This window comes from Melanostigma gelatinosum (assembly GCF_949748355.1).
Source record: "Melanostigma gelatinosum genome assembly, chromosome: 12".
NCBI classification, from domain to species: Eukaryota; Metazoa; Chordata; class Actinopteri; order Perciformes; family Zoarcidae; genus Melanostigma; species Melanostigma gelatinosum.
Genome location: NC_136645.1, coordinates 19,877,032 through 19,896,795, shown reverse-complemented (window position 1 = coordinate 19,896,795; position 19,764 = coordinate 19,877,032). Strand labels below are relative to the sequence as shown.

Sequence of the window (19,764 nt, the reverse complement as noted above, 5' to 3'; positions counted from 1 at the left end):
TATGCTGTGGATATTGATGATGCATACATTGACACATTTTGAACAGTTACTTTCGTTGTGATACATCAGATTTTTACATTATATCAGGCTACCAGGCCTGAAAAGGTTTTATCATAATAACTACCGGTAATCACAAATGATGATGAAAGAACCAAGTATTCATCCGTTATGTATTCAATGTACCCTTCCCCCCTCATTGTTTTCAGGGTCAACATTTATTGATCTTCATTGTTTAACCCTTACTCATCATAACCTAAGACCAATCCCCAAATAAAAATACTCTCACTTTAAAAGATTACTTCATCTTTTAGTTCTCATAATCATTTGTTTCTTTTAATCACAGAAATTGTACTGGTTTTTACAGCTTAATTGTAATAGATTACACCAGCAAGTCTCCGTAGTCACTTCACAGTCATATCAAACCCCTGACTCTTATTTTGTTGAACAGTGCATGAAGGAGTAAATTAGTTCAAAGTGTTTGGCAGTCAAAATAGTTTTCAAAAATATGAATCAGTGCATATTATTCCAGTGTAATGATGACTTAATGTCCGGCTACTATAGCGGCTGTGTTATTAAAGCTAATGATGAAAGAACCATGTATATATTATATTTATCTTTCAGCCATTTTTTCAGTTTAGATCAACTTAGTGCAGCTAGGACCCCCTTTTTCTTTAATTTTCAGTTTATTCTTTATTTCATCTATACGCTGCTGTCAGTAACTGTAACTGTTTACACCAACAAGTCTCAGTAATCGCTTCACAGCAATCCCTTTACATATAATCCCCGACTCCTTAATCTCATTGACACGCAAGGTACACGAAGGAGGGGAAATTAGTCACAAGTGATTGGCATGAAATGCCCGATCATCTCACGGTCTCTGGAAGGATAGAAATAACTGTCACATACTTTGTCAGATGCCATGCCCTTGACAGCTTTGATAGCTTTGTTGTGGTTCTGACTCGGTTTGCAGTCTGGAAAGAGAAAGACACACTGTTGTACAAGTTTTATTCTACCGTCCTGGACCTTTGTTGACCTTTGCTTCACCCCTAATCGTAACCTAACTGAGCCTCACCGTGAAAAAGTCCCAAAGAGAAGAAGAGCAAAACAACTTTACTTTAAAGGATATCATCTTGAATCCTCTTAAACAGAAATAAAACTTTGTTGTGTTGAAATTGTAGTTGAGAAGTGAATGTAATGTGGCCTGCCTAGATGTCTGACAGACTGCCATGAGGCTCACAGCAGCCGTCATTGTCCCCGTGCAACGCAGTGAGTAGTAATTAAATATGTCACTTATGCTTCACTGATTCATTTCCTTCACAATTTTGAAGCTCAGCTGAATCCATTTTTTTTTTTCTGTGCGGGGCTGTATTGTATCGAGTATGGCCTCATTACAAGGGCAGAAGGGCTTGGTGTGGGGGAGGGCAGAGGCAGTGATTGGGGGGGGGGGGGGGGGAGATAGAAGCGCCCCATGAAGACATTGTGCTTAACATCACTAAATACCTCAAACACCACATTGTCCTTCCCAGCCCTCAATTAGTGGGGGTCCTTGTACAAAGCACCGATTTCATACAGGGCGATTTATTTTTAGGGAAAGATCCGGCCCTGTGCAGGCTGGAAGCTCTCTGAAAATCTAATGAGGAACACAGCAGTCATGCAGAGTTGTTAGTCTCAGAGCAAAACTGGTTAACAAAGCCTCTCTTCAGTGTCTCTGTGTGTGTTTTCGATGGAGGCTAGAGCTCTGTGATTTTGGTTGTTGTGGTGGCTGTAACTGTAGCCTGCTCTATCTGCGCTGGACAGTGTCCAGCCAAAGAGCCTCTTTGCCCTGCCCTCAGGCCCCTTCGGCTTGTGGATCTCCGTGCGGAGGAACGCCTCTTTGGTGGCTGTGACAGGGAGAATTAGGCAAGAGATGCAGGTTCACTTGCCCTGCGTAGGGGCTTATCTTGGGCTAAGCTGAGGGACTAACAGCAAAGCCAGCCTCCGCTCCAGCCGGTCTGAGGGCACAGGGAACCATCTGTCCAGTCTGTGGATAACTGACAACAAAGGGGGAAAACATTGATCACGGACTGCAGAATAAAAGGCCGTTCATTTAGGAGATACCAGAAATACAGAAGAGGAATATTTTGTATGTAAGGTCAGTACTTCCCACTTATCATTCTTGAATACAGGCCCTTTTACTGAGCCACAAGGGTCAGACTCCTTCACAGCTGAAGTTTCTACTGGTAACAATGTGGCAGACTACAGTAACGTTGGGGGTTCAACCAGATGCAAAGTTGAAGTTTTTAGTTTAAGCAACTTTGAATTCAGCCCTCCTTTTTTGTTCTCTTCACTTACAGGCAGCTAAGAATGCGTGTCTTCATTCTAATGCACGTCTCCTGACTCCCATTAGGTGATTTGTGCTGGTTGTTTTTCAGTACTCTGCTGTGTGGTAAATGCATTTTGTTGCACTCTTGACGGCAGAGATAGTTTGTGCTACAATGGATGATCACATTAAAGCAGACATGAATCTCTGATAGTGTAACCTTTGTGTTGAGGGAGGAATGCCACCGGGCCCCGTGCTTACAGTCTGATATGTGATCGTTATAAATAGAATGTTACTGTCGATCTTTAAGAAATGATTAGTCGTGGGTTACTTAAATTGTGATAAAGATATGTAATTTAACACGTTGTTTCAGAATATTGTTTGAATTATTGTTTATTTAGGAGCTTTGCTCCCTAAACTGGAGCACTATTGTATGTAATAATATTGTAAAATACAATAATCTTTGCATTACAATCTTCAGAATGTAAAAATATGCTTTGTTATACCCTCAAATTTGCAGTACATGAAACCCCTCAAGTAATCCACTTAGACATTGTTCTCCATTTCTCTCAAGGATTAATGCCCTGGTTTTATTTTTTTTGTTATTGTCTGGAGCCCATTTCTGCCTGCAGTGCTCTGGAGGCTAGGTTCCTGTAGATTGTCTGTTTTATCATGTATACTCTGTGGGTGCTGTTGTGCACCAGTGTTTTGTTGGGAAGTCTTGAGTGGGCGCTGACGTGCTAGAGGTGACAGAAATGGGTCAAAGGGGTCTTAGCATTAACTAAACAAATCCCGGCCTGTAGGATTAGACAGAGATGTTGCTGTTTATTTGATGTATTCACTCTAACTTTATAATGATACACAGCGGGAAGAATGGCTGTGTCTTTAAAGACACCCTCCGCTCATCCTTCAGCTCGCACCGGTATTATCAACACTGGAATGTGCTAGAATAATATACTTACTGTAAACCTGTCTCTGCCCTTCGAAAACTATTTTTAATTAATTTACTTGTTAGTTGCTGATATTGCCACATTTCATCATGAGATCCTCAGAGTTAGCGTGGTTGAGTCAAACCCACTCTCATTTTGGTCTTTTTTTTAGGTGTGGAATGGCGACAGAGCTCTGTATTTATTGGTTTGTGTGTGTATCTACACAAGGGTCTGTGGGAGGAAAGATAGGTTGATATTTTGAGGAATATGCTTACTTGCTTTGTTGCAGAGAGTTAGATGAGCAAGTAGATACCACTCTCATATCTGTCTGTTAAATATGAAGCTACAGGCAGCAGCCGGTTAGCTTAGCTTAGCACAAAGACTGAAAACAGCTAGCCTGGTGCTGGTAACAAAATCCAGCCCCTCTAAAGCTCACCAATTAACACATTGTTTGTGTAGGCCGTAGCCTACAGGGATTATGAGGAAAAAGACAGAGACAATTTGCTGTTTCATGGTTATGTTCCAGACTATATCTTGTTTGCTTGGATGATTTTTGCTTGGAGCCACGAAATAGTCCCACTGTAAACACTGGAACTGGAACTAGTTAACTAGTGCACTTTAGACGTGCTGGGAGACTGATAACCTTCGGACAGAGCCAGGCTAGCTGTTTCCAGTCTTTATGCTAAGCTAATGGCTACAGTTTAAGATTTACCGCACAGACATGAGAGCGGTATCGGAGTAGGATTGAATTAAACTGTAGATTAAACTGGGAACACCACATGCGCAGTCACTCACCAATAGCGTGGCGCCTTGTTCCTTCCTCTTTATCACCAAGGTCTCAGAAAGGAACCTAGATCCAACATTTGCATTGAACCAACAGGTTTCCCATTTAAAACACGCATACTCAGTCCACATAAACATTCCCTTCTTAAATGACCCTTTTTCATTTAGATCATTTGGTTTATTAGTTATAAGTTCTTCATCTGAGTCAATTCTTTGTGCAGAATGTCTCTCAAACACTGAGCTTTACGAAGCCCAGTGTTCAAAGTAAAGGTCTAAAAGCATTGCTCAGAACCATGATGGTCCAATAAATAAGGTGACCTTGGTCCTTGGTCGACTTAAAGTCTTCTCTCTGTCAGTTATGATGCGATATGCTACACTTCCTACACTGCATCAAGACATTCTTTCTTTGTTCTGCAAATACAACATATTGGATACGCGGCCACAACAGAGCCGACATTGTGTGGTAGGATATTAAGAGACTAACCGGTGACACGCACACATCCCTTGATCCTCAGGCCGCCACAAGTGGCTTCCTTTGTATCTTATCCGAGGGACACACAACTTGTTTTTAAGTCCCATGATGAAACCTTAAAAAAAGGAAAGCTACCGGTATCTCCTTTTAACAGCGTAAAAAGGTCTGCCTCTTTGAAGCATTTTCCGGTCACTCTGCATTCAGTTAAGCTAATGATCCATAACGTTCTCAAATAGAGATCTATTTCATCTCTGCAGACTGATGATGCAGCTTACACCCAGTTCATGATAGCTGTTACATTTGCTGTGTCTGGTCGCTCTTCCCCAGAAAAATCCTGTTGAGCACAGGAAATGATACATTTCACATTTCCTGCAGCTGCAGCAGTTTGACAGTAATTAATAGAAGAAGCCCAGGGTAGTTAGCACGAGCAGTGATAACAACCGGAATAATTTAACAGACAAAGACGGCTGGAAATTCATTGAAACGTGGCACTCATATCATACTCTCCACACAGTTTGACTTTGGAATGAAATTAGGATCCCTTTATTTAAACGGGTAATCTACTGAGCCACCTGAAACACCAGAGCTCCTTTGTTATGCACAGGAGCGGTCTTAAACAATGTCCCTCTTTTTGCAGAAGGTTTACATTCAAGGAAAACACAGACAATGTCTGACAAGGAAGAAATGGCTTCAGATGGGGGTCTGAACGTAACGCTGACGCTGAGGCTGCTGATGCATGGAAAGGTAATAGACAGATGTGGAAACAGTTCAAATAATTGAATGTATTTATGTCATCATATCCTAATTGTTGGTCTATTGTTGTTAAAATAATTACATCCTGCTCTAAATGTAGAAAGTTGTTAAGATAAAATCTTGTGTGTTGCCACTTGCTTCTTAAGCGTTTTTGTCTTTTCATTCACAGGAAGTTGGCAGCATCATCGGGAAGGTAGATCTTTTTTTCTTTTTTTACAACCCATCAGCATCACACTGATTTCTTCCTGATTGCCTTGTTTTCTTCTCCTCATCAAACTAATCAAGTTTACTGTTTTATATTCACCTACATGACACAAGAAAGGAGAAACAGTCAAGAAAATGAGGGAGGAGGTGAGCATTCACTCTGACACCCCTAATGTGAAAACACGTATATTTAATGTGTTATGGCAGACCAATTACAACAAATTGAGGCTGGAATAATTGGGGATTTGTGTTTTCCAGAGTGGCTCTCGTATCAACATATCGGAGGGATCGTCTCCCGAGAGGATAGTCACCATCACAGGACCGACAGAGGGCATCTATAAAGCCTTCTCCATGATCGCTCAGAAGTTTGAGGAGGTACAGCAAAGCACATGTGCAGCAAACTCCACTGCAACGGTTCACATTTCTCACATATCTTCATTAAAATTCAGTTTAACACAAACATTTAAAGAACCATTCTTTAAAGGTTTTCTCTGAAGTCCAAAGGACAGTGAATGCACCTTTTCCTTGCCAAATAAAAATAGAGACTTGTCAAATAAAACTGACGTTCTCACAGTCTGTGTTGAAAAGGTATTTTTAAATCCTCCCTCAGGACATCACTGCAGCAATGATAAACAGCACCGTGACAAGCAAGCCACCTGTGACACTACGCCTGGTCTTCCCAGGGAGCCAGTGTGGCTCGCTGATTGGCAAAGGAGGCTCGAAGATTAAAGAGATCAGAGAGGTAGGGCAGAAGTCCTTTTCTTTTTCACTTTTCTATCGGGAAGTTGTTTCTCAGCACCCAAAAGGGATCAGAAAACCTCCTCCCTGCTGCTTCGACACCTCAAGTAGCAAGCACTCCAGTCAAACGTGTTTGTTCCATCTCACTTGTTTCTCTCTGCGTTAAAATGTGTGTATTTTTTATTCTTCTTCGTCTGCTGCTCATGAAAATCCCTCTGATTATGCGTGTAAAGATCGGTGGAGGATGAATACTTGTTCTGAATGGACAATATTTGTGTGCTCCTCTTCAAATATTGGAGCACACATTGCCATTTGGCTTGCAGCTGCTCCCTGCATGTCAAAATGTGTTCGGGGTAATTTGCGGGTGCTTAAAAGCAGCATTTCAATTTGGGTGATGGTGGGCTTTTTTCAGCAATTAATAGCTTTTATTTCTTCTGTTGTCTGGCGACGTCAAGACCACAGGCGCTCAGGTTCAGGTGGCAGGAGACATGCTGCCGGACTCTACAGAGAGGGCTGTCACAATCTCAGGCACTCCACAGGCCATCACTCAGTGTGTACGACACATCTGCTCCGTCATGCTGGAGGTAAGGACTGTCAGACAGCAGATGATCCACATGTTCAGCAACTCTATTTAGGTGTTAAATGTAACATTTAGCTGGTAAAAGGTATAGCAAATTCCCGATATTGAATATGTTTAACTCCTGCCAGGCTAAAGTGGTTGGTCATCCTCATGAGAGATGCAACAGTGATTGCGCTGTTTGTGAAGATGTTCAATATATTGTTCCTTTCATTAGATAATGATTTTATTTGATCAGTCATGCCCCCAAAGTCATGTCAGATGAATGTCAGTCCTCCTTAGCACAACAATTGTGGATGCATATTTGTTTTATCAGATGATTATTTCTGTTTTTAATTTCTAGTTAAATTAGTTGAGTTCTCGACATACTGCTGTAACTGCAAGGTGGAATGGGAATCGCCTGAACTGAACTAAAAGTAAAACAATTTTTAAGTTCAGCAAAGAATCGAACCAACTCCTTATTTTCTGTTCTGTTCACAGTTGTATCATAAGTTGTTATGGTCCAAGGTCTTATGTAACTTTCTCAACCGACGAAAGGGGAATACAAATATTCAGCAGGCAATTTAAAAAGGGGGATATAAAAATGCACCAGTGGCAGTAAGAGCCCTCTTCTCACTTGTAGCGGTGTAAGTTCTGGTTGCATGTCTGTGTCTCTAGTCTCCACCAAAAGGAGCGACCATTCCCTACCGACCCAAGGCCATGTCTGCTGGAGCCCATGCAGTATTAGCACCACAACACTCTGCACAAGTAAGTAGCAATATGGGAGTTATTTAACCGTGGTTTTAAAGGGCTCTGTTAAAAGCGCAACAATTGAACAGGCTTTCTTATTTTGTGGGAGCTCAGAGTCACGCTGCTCAATAAACACATCTTGCCACTAGAGGGACACATCTGTGTAATTATACAGCAGTGAGCTTTTCATATGGTAACACTCTGAGCGGTAGGATGAAGTAATGATCACATTATAAAGTATTCAGGCAAGCTGTAAGGTGTCAGAGATATGAATGACAGTTATTTACATAAAATAATTCCCCTGCAGTGCGGGACACCTGAAAGATGTCGTGACTAAAGCTTGTGCTTTCCCTGAGCTGGCCGGTTGCTGTCCTGATTTTGGCACAGTGTGCTCTGACCTATCAGACATCTGTTTATGTTATTGGATTTCTGGGCATGGTCAAAGAGGTGTGTGGGGGGGAGGGGGGGGGGACACGGCAGCAGATGACATTTAGATGAAATTCCATCAAATCCATACACATTAGAGCTATGGACAAGTGGCAGAGAATGGATTTTCTGAAATGCACTCACTGCACTGGTTCACACGTTATACTCGGTGACAAATTCACTTTTCAAGTGTCGTGTTCGTACACGTCCGCACCTCTCAGTCATACAACCACGTCTCCTTTCTTTCATTCCTCTTAGGCCTTTGCGATTCCAGGGCAGTATGCTTTTGCGCACCAAGATGTAAGTATGCTCATTTAAGTTGCCGTCACCCGCCCCGTTGACCTTGACCTGCCCACTCCTTCCAAGCCACCACTCCGCCCTCTGTGTACCCTATCTGCGAAGATGAAATTCAATAACCCTGATCTGTTGACATTAGTAGCGCTAACACGTTGTTGTTGTAGCAGCATGCATTTATTGAAATGAAAGTGAAAATCTTACGAGTTCTTGATCAGTGATAGCTTCGCAGCCAGAGATGTGACTGTACTTTCTGATGACTGCCAGTGAGAAGCCGGCATGCTCTCTGAAGGGAATGGATCTCTTCACTATCTGTGCTGTTTGTGAACTTCAGATTGGCTCTGTATCGCAGTTGTCACCTCCTCTGATAATAATCCAGTTTGATTGGTTAGCTCTAACTTCCTTCCTACCCTGCAGTTGACCAAGCTTCACCAGTTGGCTATGCAGCATATCCCCCTCCCTTCCCTTGGGCAGAGCCACCCGACCTTCCCTGGTATGTACCCACAGCTCCCCGGGGAAGTCCATCTATCCCTCTGTCTTCACTCCTCTTCGAATCACATCATCAACACCCCTGTCACTTCAGAGAGGAACAAGGATGTCTCCATTCTCTCAGAGTTTACAGACTCTCTCACAGGTTTTTTTTGTTTGTAGAAGGTGGCTTTTCAGAGACGTGCGTATCACTGAAATGAGCTGTTAGGTTTTGCATTGGCCTTTGCATCTATTTGTACAAGAAAATAAGATGAAAAGAACAGAATAGTGAGTAGGACAGTGACATTTTAAGGTTAAGCCACCAAACTAGTTTATGATAAACAATCTTGAAAGTTAGTCACTGAAATATTTACAGTGTGTGACGGATTGAAGCAGACAGACTGAAATACAAAGGTAAAAGAGCAGAGTTCTCTGAGAGGGGAATGTGAGAAATGTGAGAAATATTTACAATTTAGTAAATATTTAACCATTTCTCACGATTTCTCATATCCTCCCAAAAATGTCAGCTCCATTTGCCCAGTTTCCCTCTCCGAAAACAAATCCTAATCTCTCGAATTCCATCCTCCACCTCTGCAACATTTTTCCTCCAAATCTAACATTGTCTTCTTGGCCAGTCCATCCCTAACCTCAGCCACCCCACGTACTCATTTACACTGCCACAACTAAACTGAGGACAAAACATTTTAATTAAAATGCCTGTCTTATTGTAGCAATGCAAAATATGTGCATATAATGTAAATGTATATACAGTATATGTTACTGTCAGGAAAGATTTTCTTGCCATTTGCCATTTTCGTGTTCCTATTTGAGCAGTGTACCAGTGATAAAGTAGGTTAACTTGTCATGCAATCAATGTGGAAGCCATTAGTGCCATACTGTTGTTCGCATTTCTTGTCCTACTTTGCAGGATTGGATATATCTGCCCCCACAAGTTCACAAGAGCTGGTAATACCTAATGATGTAAGTGCCACATTGTTTGTGTTCTCCCAGCACAAAAACTCACACATATAATCCTCATGCTGTTTAATTTATTAATACTTTCTAGGAGGACAGCTATAATGACAATGTAGTCAGGACCACCTAAATCGAGACCAAGACCAAGACTTTGAGGGGTTGAGACCAAGACAAGACCAAGGCTTTGTGGGGTTGAGACCAAGACAAGACCAAGACTTTGAGGGGTTGAGACCAAGACAAGACCAGGACTTTGAGGGGTTGAGACCAAGACAAGACCAAGACTTTGAGGGGTTGAGACCAAGACAAGACCAAGACTTTGAGGGGTTGAGACCAAGACAAGACCAAGACTTTGAGGGGTTGAGACCAAGACAAGACCAAGGCTTTGAGGGGTTGAGACCAAGACAAGACCAGGACTTTGAGGGGTTGACACCAAGACAAGACCAAGACTTTGAGGGGTTGAGACCAAGACAAGACCAAGACTTTGAGGGGTTGAGACCAAGACAAGACCAAGACTTTATGGGGTTGAGACCAAGACAAGACCAAGACTTTGAGGGGTTGAGACCAAGACAAGACCAAGACTTTGAGGGGTTGAGACCAAGACAAGAACAGGACTTTGAGGGGTTGAGACCAAGTCAAGACCAAGAATGTTCTTTTGTTTTCTGAGCAACCACAGTGACATGTTAAGAAATACATCTACGGCTTGTTGACACCTTGAGATTGCACGGCAACTAGTGTAGACTCAAGTACCTAGAATAGTCATTTATGCACTTTGGTATGGATTAAACAAGCACGATATAACAGGCTAATAAGTAAGCTTTAGCGCTACGGCCAGACAGCTGTTCCCCCCTGTTTCCAGTCTTTGAGCTAAGCTAAGCTAGCCGGCTGCTGGCGGTAGCTTAGTATTTACAGACATGCCAGTGGTGTCAATATTTAACAAAGTGAATACGTTTATATATCATAAAGTTACAGTAGCTCGTGCTATAGTGACAGGATTCACAGTATTGTTAGCTAACATTTCATGTAATCACACGATTACAGTATGCTGTGTTAGTAATATGGGTAGAATGTTTTTCTGCTATTACATTAACACAGCTGGAAATGTGGTTTTCCTCTGTAGAAAACAACTGGCAGTGCGTGGCGCTACTATCGCCATGGCAGTTGCTTCCACATGCTGTTTTGAAATCTAATTCCTGAAAAAATTGAAAACATGACCTGTCCTGCTATTTACATGTTTCCTCTCTCTCTCTCTCTCTCTCTCTCTCTCTCTCTCTCTCTCTCTCTCTCTAGTTTATTGGCTGCATAATTGGAAGACAAGGCAGCAAGATCAATGAGATTCGGCAGGTCTCTGGAGCTCACATCAAAATTGCCAGTGCCACTGATGGCTCACCCATGCGCCAAGTCACGATCACAGGCACACCGGCCAGCATCAGCATCGCCCAGTACCTCATCAACGCCAGGTAAGACATTACACAGGGCGCCCACGTCAAGCAGGGCATCACATTGCGGCTTGATGATGAGACAGCCAAACACCAGAGCTGTTGTGCTCAGAGTGAGGCCGGATTTGTTCCATCTCACTGCTCCGTTCTCTGTTGACTCTGCTTTTTAACACGTTCCTTCTTTGATACTTATGTTTTCTCCTCTCTCTCACCTCCCTTCTCCTTTGTCTCACCCATTCTCCCCCTTTTCATTTTCCACTGTCTCCTCTTAACCCCTTCACCATCTCAACTCCCCCTTCAAACGTCACCACCTGCAGCTTAGAGATGGCTAAATACACCATGCAGGCCGCTTCCTGCGTGACCCCAGTTGACCTCAACATGAGCTTCTCTCAGTCTGCTCCCAATGCCTCCGCCGCTGCTACCTCTATGGCCGTCCTGGCGGCCTCATCCCAAGCCCCCACCATTAACGTCCACTCTCCCTCCACCCTACAAACCATCCAAAGCCCACATTACGCCGTCCCCATTTCCAGCCTGCTTGGCATGAAAACTCTCCTGGCTGTCCACCCAGCAGCCGCTTCCAGCCTAACTCATGGTTTATGCCCTTACACTGCAAAAATGTCGACCTCCGGCATGAAAAAATCTGATCGGCAGAAGTTCGCTCCCTATTGATGTCTGCTTTTTAACTTGCGTCAGAGTAGCTGACTGGTAAGACATCGTTAAATGATTAAACAAATAATTTGAAATTGAGTGTATATAGGCTTACAAATAGCTTACACTGGTGTGTGTGAGTTTTGCCAGTGTAGCACTTGTCTTCCATAAATTGGGAGAATATTAGAAACAGACTGAAAGCATGGTAGTATCAAAACATGTCCTCAATAATTAAAACAGGCAGCAGAGGTGCACATTAACTCAGTATTATCTTGCAGACATGCTTCACAATTAATGTGAGTAACTCAGGCTTCAATTAGTATCCTAGAAAAAGCTATTTTTATTCAAATGGATTGATTTTACAGAGTTTTATATGAAGACTTACTCCAGCAGAGGTATTTTCCATAATGCAAATATTGACTTAGTTTTCTATCTCTGTTACTAGTTTATAATCATATTATTTGTTAGATAATGCAATGGAGCATCATAAGACGTGGTGGTTTGTTGCCAGCAGGCTGTTAAAATGTTTATCTTGTACAGTAGAAGTCGGTGTGTTCAGTATTTTTCAACAAGGATTGTCAACTTAACCTTTCCTTCACTATAGGCTCTCCTCAGTGCTAACAGGCATGGGTGTTCTGTAGTAGCGTTGTGCTGTTGCAGTTCTGACGGGATTATCCTAAAGCCACATTGGATTCTAGTGGATTTCACTCTACGCAGTATAATCTTGTAGAGCGGGACTGGCTGAACTAACTCATTTGTTGTTTTTGTACGCCAGCTTCTTTACTATTTGTTTTCCCACCTGAACGACTGGAATGCTTTGATTTCCAGCATCTGAAATGGACGCCGAGCAATTATTGTGATGAATGTCTTATTCGTGTGTTTCTGGTGTGGATCCGCCCCCAAACAATGCAGAGCTGTAATATTTGAAATGACTTTGGAATAAATGTGACTTTTTATGAATATAGATTGGTTGTTTTGTTCTAATTTTGTTGCTGAAGAAAACCTTTTACATTTGCGTTGATTACTCTGACTCCTAAATACAAACATATACTCTGATGATTTATGCATTGTTTACTTTTAAGTGGCTTTGAACTTTAATTGTATATAAATCAGGACAACACATTACAGTTAATAACTCAGAGAGCATTTCCTATGTTATTTTATTTTTAAAGAAACAAAATATCTACTTAGTTAGACTTCATATACATGCAGTGGATAAGATATTTCAGCACCTACTCGGATATGAATTTCACATTTCATTGATGCAAGCCCTCGACATGTTAGTGAACCTATAAACAAATCGACACAAATAAGGTTATATTTCCCCTGTGTTTCTGTCTGACCCGTCTAAAACCAAAGACCAGACAGCCACAATAACATGACTCATACAACAAACAGATACTTTTCTACAAAGAGGAAATGTGCATCTACAGCCTGGACATGTAAAACATTAAACAGCAGTGATACTGAAATATGGAAAACAACAGAGAGCAGTAACGGCGGCCATTAGCAGGTGGCAACACACAGACTTTTAGAGGTTTTTGGCAGGTATACACACAAAGCTGCCCTAGCAACTTTCTTGGTATTATGGTTGCAGTTTGTTGACGGTAGAGGGCTCCTGCCCAAACAAACTTTTCGACGCGCACTGTCCTGAAAAACAGAAGCAAACTTGGACAGACCTCGCAGTAAATATTCAATACACAAGTTGTTCTCACAGGTCCTGGGAAAGAACAACTTAACCTCCAGTTGTCCGCTCAAGCCCACTGCTAATGGGTAAGTCTGTCCCTCTGTGAATCTGACCCCCCCCCCCCCCCCCCCCCCTCTTTTACTGGAACAACAAGGAGGCACTTCTGCTCTGCCTGATCCGTGGCCACGTGGGCCACTTCCACAGGAGGGCTCGGAATGCTGAAGTGGAGATAATCAATAGTTGATGGGAGCAGAAAATGTAATGACAGTGAAGGATGACATTTGAACCTGGGGGAAGGTGTAGCAGCAGAGACCAGTGCTGCATATATGCTATTGGCTGCCCAGGGCAGTTAGGAGTTCACAGCCAGCTTCTAATGCCATATTGATGATTTCCTTTTTTCAACCTGACACAGGCAGGAGTGAGGGGGCTGTTTTTTTTGGAGCTTGCTGCCATCACGCTGTTTTGAAAAAGGAAAAAGCTATTGAGAGGAAAATAAGTAAATAAATATATTTTTGGAGGGGGGGGGGGATTACTGCAGTACTCTAAAAATATTCCTCTGGGACAGACTATGTGGTGTTTACTTGTATATTCTGTTCCTTTGTATATGGTATTCCTTCAGAAGTTTTTCACTATAGGCCAGTGTTGTCATATCACATTTATGTTACTTTCTATACAATCTAGAGTAAATATAGAATGTTTAGTGACTGTTATGGTAAAATGGTGGTCTATTGTTTTTGAAATCTGCACTACTATGACAGTGGATAGTTTTGAAGACTTGAAGCCCTCTTCTTATATTTGATTCTTATAGTATCTTTGGGCTTGTTTCTTTGAGCAGGGAACTTAATAAGTTGTGGGTTGTCTGTGTATATCGATATTTTCATGCAGGCCTGTAGACCGAGGTCATGTCCTCAGTACTTTTCATGTATTTGGGGAGTTTAGCAGTTGACCTTCACCCAGTGATGGAAGCAGTAGGCCTAAATATACACCCCACTACTACAAGAAGTCATGCAGTCATAATGTTACCTTAGTAAGCAAAATGTTGCCAAAGTAAGAGCAAAATAGCCACTGCAGGTAAACTGGTCTCTGTCAGAGTTATCATTTATATCATAATGTTGGATAATTGTTACAGATTCTTCCTACTTGCTACAATGTCATAGCTGGCCATGGGTGACTTGCTTCTACTGTTATCTTATTATTATTGGGTGGTTTCACTGCATCATTTTATTTTTCTCAAATTTCTGACTCAACAACGGATGTTTTAACATGACATTTTGTAAAGACATTGGTCTTCAGAGGATGTATTCGGAGTATGCGGAGCCATTGCGTGGATGTGGATTTGGATTTAGATTGATGATCTGTCACCCTCTGATCATTCTGTCCATTTTATTTCTTCAGTTATTGTTAATCTAGGCTACAGCCTTCTGTTTCATACACTACAGTTTTACTCCCCCTTTTTGTAGTAGGCCTAATGTGCTTTAGTCTTTTCTCCACCGGCAACAAATGACTAAGTGACCAAACTCAGGGAAACAACTTCCTAATTCCAGATAATTAAGTAAAGTCGTGAATCACAGCAGTGCGTGAACCTCGTGGACCTCTCTAATTGACTGCCCGTTGTTCCTCGCTCATTTCAAACGGCCCCATCTAGCGGCCGCTCGGCCCCATTTATTAAATGATTTCTTTCCTTTTTTGTCACCGTGAGAAATAAAGTGGCAGTGTGCAGCGGGGACGTCATATAGCTGCCTGCGCGGCACAGGCAGCGGCGCATCGCATGCAGACGGAGCGCTTTCACTCACTGTGGCGATGAAAGTTGAGCGCGACGCGCGGACGACCTGCGAGCATCCTCCAGAGGAAGCTGAGCATTTGACTTTGGCTTGACGAGCGTCAGTTTCCAATCGCTTCAGCATACATCAGTTGTTGCTGCGTTTCGACCCCGGCGCACAGACGGATAAAGGACAGACTCCGAGGATCACAGGTGAAATGATACCACTGTTGCTGTTTCAGCGGGGATGCGGCTTTTTAAATATTTCTTTATATTTGTGCATGTGTCAATTTGATCGTTTGCTCAGGTTTCAACTTACTTTGCTGTGTGTTCTATTGGAATTGGCGTAATTAATGAAGATTTCACTCACTCAGAAAAAACAGCAAAGGCACCATGCTTGCGTGGAAATGTAATCGCATCTATCACAAAAGCTGTTGTATGCAAATGAGCTTGAGGCAGATTGTTCAAACCTGCAGGGAAAGGCTGTTGCACCTGTAGAGGCTATCTCTCTGTAAGTGCACTGTTTTGGTATTTTCATGTAAATGAGACTGAGGCTGCTCAAAGATGCATCACAGGGGTTTCAGTGGCTGCACAAATACTCTGGCTGCTTACACACTCCAGGATGCAACATCCAGTCCACACAGCCCCAAACACATAAACACAATGTCTGTATCATCTCATAAATTCATAGTGCCCAGCAAAAACAGGTGGTTGAATTGATGACAGGGTGTGCTTTTATGAGAATAGCTGCTTGTTTTGCAGTGATCGTTATGATCACTATATTAGCATTTATTCACATTTTTTTTAATCGAAATGTCATCATCATCATCATCATCATCATCTTTTCTTGTTCTGTCTGAGCAATACAAAAAAATAAAATGAAAAAAATCAAGCTTGTCTCCACACGTCTCCTGTTACATTTCCTGCTTCAGTCTTCTGCTGGCAGGGCTTTGAGCAAATTCTCACCTTGTTCCACCGCACATAATCTTAAGATTATATGACAGTTTTGCAAGAGCTTGCCGGTTTTGCATCGCACGTTCAGGCAAACTTTCTTTTGATTTGGGTCACTCGTAAGATTTACAGTCAAGAGGATAAAATTCAATAAGGCAGCCCTGCAGCAATCATTACTCACTGGCAGATGGCTTAATACTCTTGGATCCTGCCTCAGTGTCCCTCATTGCTCTAATTGGATTTCATAATTTCACAATTTCACACATTTGTATAAAAATGAGTTTCTCAAACGTGGCATCATTAATTCAATGCTTTCTCAGCCCTGTCAGATCCGAGCCCACTAGCCACCACTGTCGAAATGTCTCACATCTCGTCCCCCCGTGATCTGCTCTGTCATAAATTGAAGTAGACCTCAAAGTATATTGTTGCATTTCCCCATGTGCCATCGACAGCATGTTGGGATGTTGGAACAGTGTAAGTAAGAGAATCTGTAATGTGCAATAAATGAAGTGCACACAGCGGCGAGTGCACATTGTCTGTCTGAGTTAATTCAAGCCCAGAGGAGATGGTTTTCCTCTCAATGACATCCAGGCTGATTTTACGGAGGGACATCGCAGGAGTTTTATTCTCCAAGACAGCGTGGATGTCATGTTTGCTTGTTTTCAGGGACTCATTGTCAGACTTAAACCGTGCACACTGAAACAGAAATCAGAAGGATGTTGTGAGCCTCACCTCTGCTGCATCATTATCTGCCACCATTAGGCTTTTCAGGCAGATCAAATGTGCACATTTGCAAATATTTCTCCGAAAGACTGCTCACATTCATCAAGACCAAAAGGTGATAATGAATAAACAAACGGACAAAAACATCCAAGCTCGTGTTGTGGAAAATCCCTGGAGATGAGAGCGCAGCCTCGGCACATTTGGCCCTATTTATATCATTGTTGTGTGAGTGGAACAGCTATCAGCCTCCCTGGAAGAAACCTGTCTGAGGCAGGTCAACCTTAACGCGTCTTAACCGCCACACTCTGAGTTATTGAAGCCTTGCCAATTCAATCTATATGAATAACAGTCTCTTATTAGTCAAGGTAGAGCTAAACATTTCACTCCGAGCTCAGGTTGTTGTGTCAAGACTTAAGGTCCTTATTCGCTCTGCTGGGTAATGAAAACCATAATAATTTACGAGTCATAAATCAATGCGATGGTGAGCATCATTGAACCGTAAACTAACAGCCAGGTTGAGTCTCTGCTTGCTTGATTAATCATTGTTGCTGCACCTCAGTGGTCAAACCGGCTATGTTCAATAGCCTGAGATGTAAACAGAACTTTGGCCTTTGACAGACGGATTTATATCTACAGCGACGGTAATGAGTGAACCCACTCCTGCTGGCAAACACTGAGGCTAATACGGAGTTCATTCTCACTAGTGCAGGGAGCAACTGCAACATTTAAATGTCAGTTGAAAGTGGAAATATCGTCAGTGCTAAAAAGCAATAGCGCAGGGCCTGTCAGCATTTAGATTTGCATGTTAACCAGTAACTTATACACTGATATTTACACATCTGAACAAATCTCACAAGTGTTATGATTATTACAACACACCAATTATTCAAATAGACCTTGTGCTTGCAAAGATGCACTCTTTTGAGTATGGGTATGCAATTTTCGAGCAGAGGCCTAAAAATAGGGCTAGGTCTTAAAAGGTTAATAGGGGAGCATAATAACAACATGCAACTTTATTATTGTGAAATTAGCCATTTACGGGAAGATAATTAGCATTTGCTGCTGATGCATGATTGCAATTCCAAGGTAACATCCTCTGTATGTGATAATTGCTGTTTACTGTGTGCAGACTCAGAGAGTGCAGCGGTAGAGCTTTCTGAAGCCAGTGAAGGAATAAGACAAAGGTAAAGACATCTTATGGTCTTGTCACTTCTTTGACAGCTGATGTGATTACCATACTTATACGCTGGAACTGGATTTTGTTCCAGCATTCAGCATCTTCAAATTTGACATAGATTTTCATCTGCTCGATACTTGTGACTGGAGTGCTTGTGTTAATATTATTGGAGTTTTAGAAGTTCATTCATAAGAGGTATAACTGACCCCAAACATAAGTAATATCACTATGTAGGATGACATACTGGACATGTATTTGCCTATGAAGCATTTCTTTGTACTATGTGTTTATGCACAGCCCATTCAATATAAAAATGGTGTAATAACAATTTATTTACGTTGTCACTTCCATCAAGCGTGCAAGACACGGCTGCTTCTTCCATACTTTTCAACATTGTATTTCAAAAAGATATTTTATTGGGAAATAAACAATTATTAACGCACTAATTATTTTACACCCCCATCGACAAGGAAGTAAAGCCGATGCTAACAAATATTAGCCAGGCAATGTTGTCATTTGAGATATAATACAGGGCACTATCCCTGTCTGTAGCTACATAAGCAATATGTAAAACCTGCAATAAAAAACAAAACAAAGGAAATGAGCATGAATTATTTCTATGACACAAAATAAACAACTATTTCATGTTTTTCTATGTTGAATGGGCTATGCATGAACAAATAGTATATACAAAGAATTAATTCACAGACAAATACATTATTACAGTATTTCATCCTGTCATTACCTCTTATGAACAAACCTATAAAACTCCAGGAACAGAAATACAAACCCATGATCTGGGAAGGTAGTGCAGCTCCAGTCACAAGAATAGAGCAGGTGAAAATATCGTCTGTACTTCTAACACTAGTTTATTTTTTACTCATTTGAGTATTGCTTTCTTTTATGATCCTGACTTCTAATGACGTAATGTTGAATCTCGTAGAAATAAAAGCAGCTTTCTCCATTGAGTTCCCAGCAGAGGTCTTCCTGCTGTTCGACCTGTCAGGCCTGAGGTTTGAACTGACAACTTTCACATCCCTGGTCTGAGCTCTGACTGAGCAGAGCTGTCTGGCTCAGCAGAGGATTAGAAATTCAGTTCATTTAGACTCTGATGCCCCTCCATCACTGAACATGAGCTCAGATGTTTCAGTGTAGTCAAGATCTATATTTTACTTCAGGGTGTTTGCCAGATTACACACACACACACACACACACACGCACACACTACATCACTTCTCACAGCCTGTGCTTGCATCATTATTTATTGATCAAAAAATCAATTTAAAAAACACCACTAAAGTACAGCGTAGCACAAGAGCAAATTTAAGTGGAGGTCTTTTTATTGGCGTTAAATCTTGTTTAACCACGGGAGGCTTTCTGCCTGTTCCTAAAACTGCTTTGGTGCAAGCCATTACTGTGCGGAACAAACTAAATATTGCATTTTAAAATTCACAAGAATAATATATGTATACATATATATACACATACGTGTACATATGTACATATACATATATACATATATGTACACATATAGATATGTATTTATATATTTCTTTTTAAATTAACATTGACATTTCTTTTCACTTGGTAATAGCTTGGACCACTTCAGTATTTGGAACCATGCAGAGTCCTTTCAGTTGCTGAACAGATGTGGTAACAGGGAAACCACATGACCAATCAGCTTTGTGTGGTTTTTAAAAAGAAAAAAGAAAAAAGCTGACTATTTTTAAAAAACA

General features: G+C 41.6%; 1 protein-coding gene across 1 annotated transcript; it reads left to right on the top strand.

Annotated features, from left to right (window-relative positions):
- Nucleotides 1-5,135: 5,135 nt before the first annotated feature.
- LOC306785776 (poly(rC)-binding protein 3) lies at nucleotides 5,136-11,752 on the top strand (the record flags this gene model as incomplete). Its single annotated transcript, XM_079280257.1, has 12 exons — nucleotides 5,136-5,227; nucleotides 5,406-5,429; nucleotides 5,555-5,587; nucleotides 5,699-5,815; nucleotides 6,051-6,182; nucleotides 6,634-6,762; nucleotides 7,413-7,502; nucleotides 8,169-8,210; nucleotides 8,622-8,697; nucleotides 9,601-9,653; nucleotides 10,935-11,104; nucleotides 11,401-11,752. Exons 1-12 carry the CDS (start codon nucleotides 5,150-5,152, stop codon nucleotides 11,750-11,752), a joined length of 1,296 nt encoding a protein of 431 aa, XP_079136383.1. The 5' UTR covers nucleotides 5,136-5,149.
- Between the last annotated feature and the right edge of the window lie 8,012 nt (nucleotides 11,753-19,764).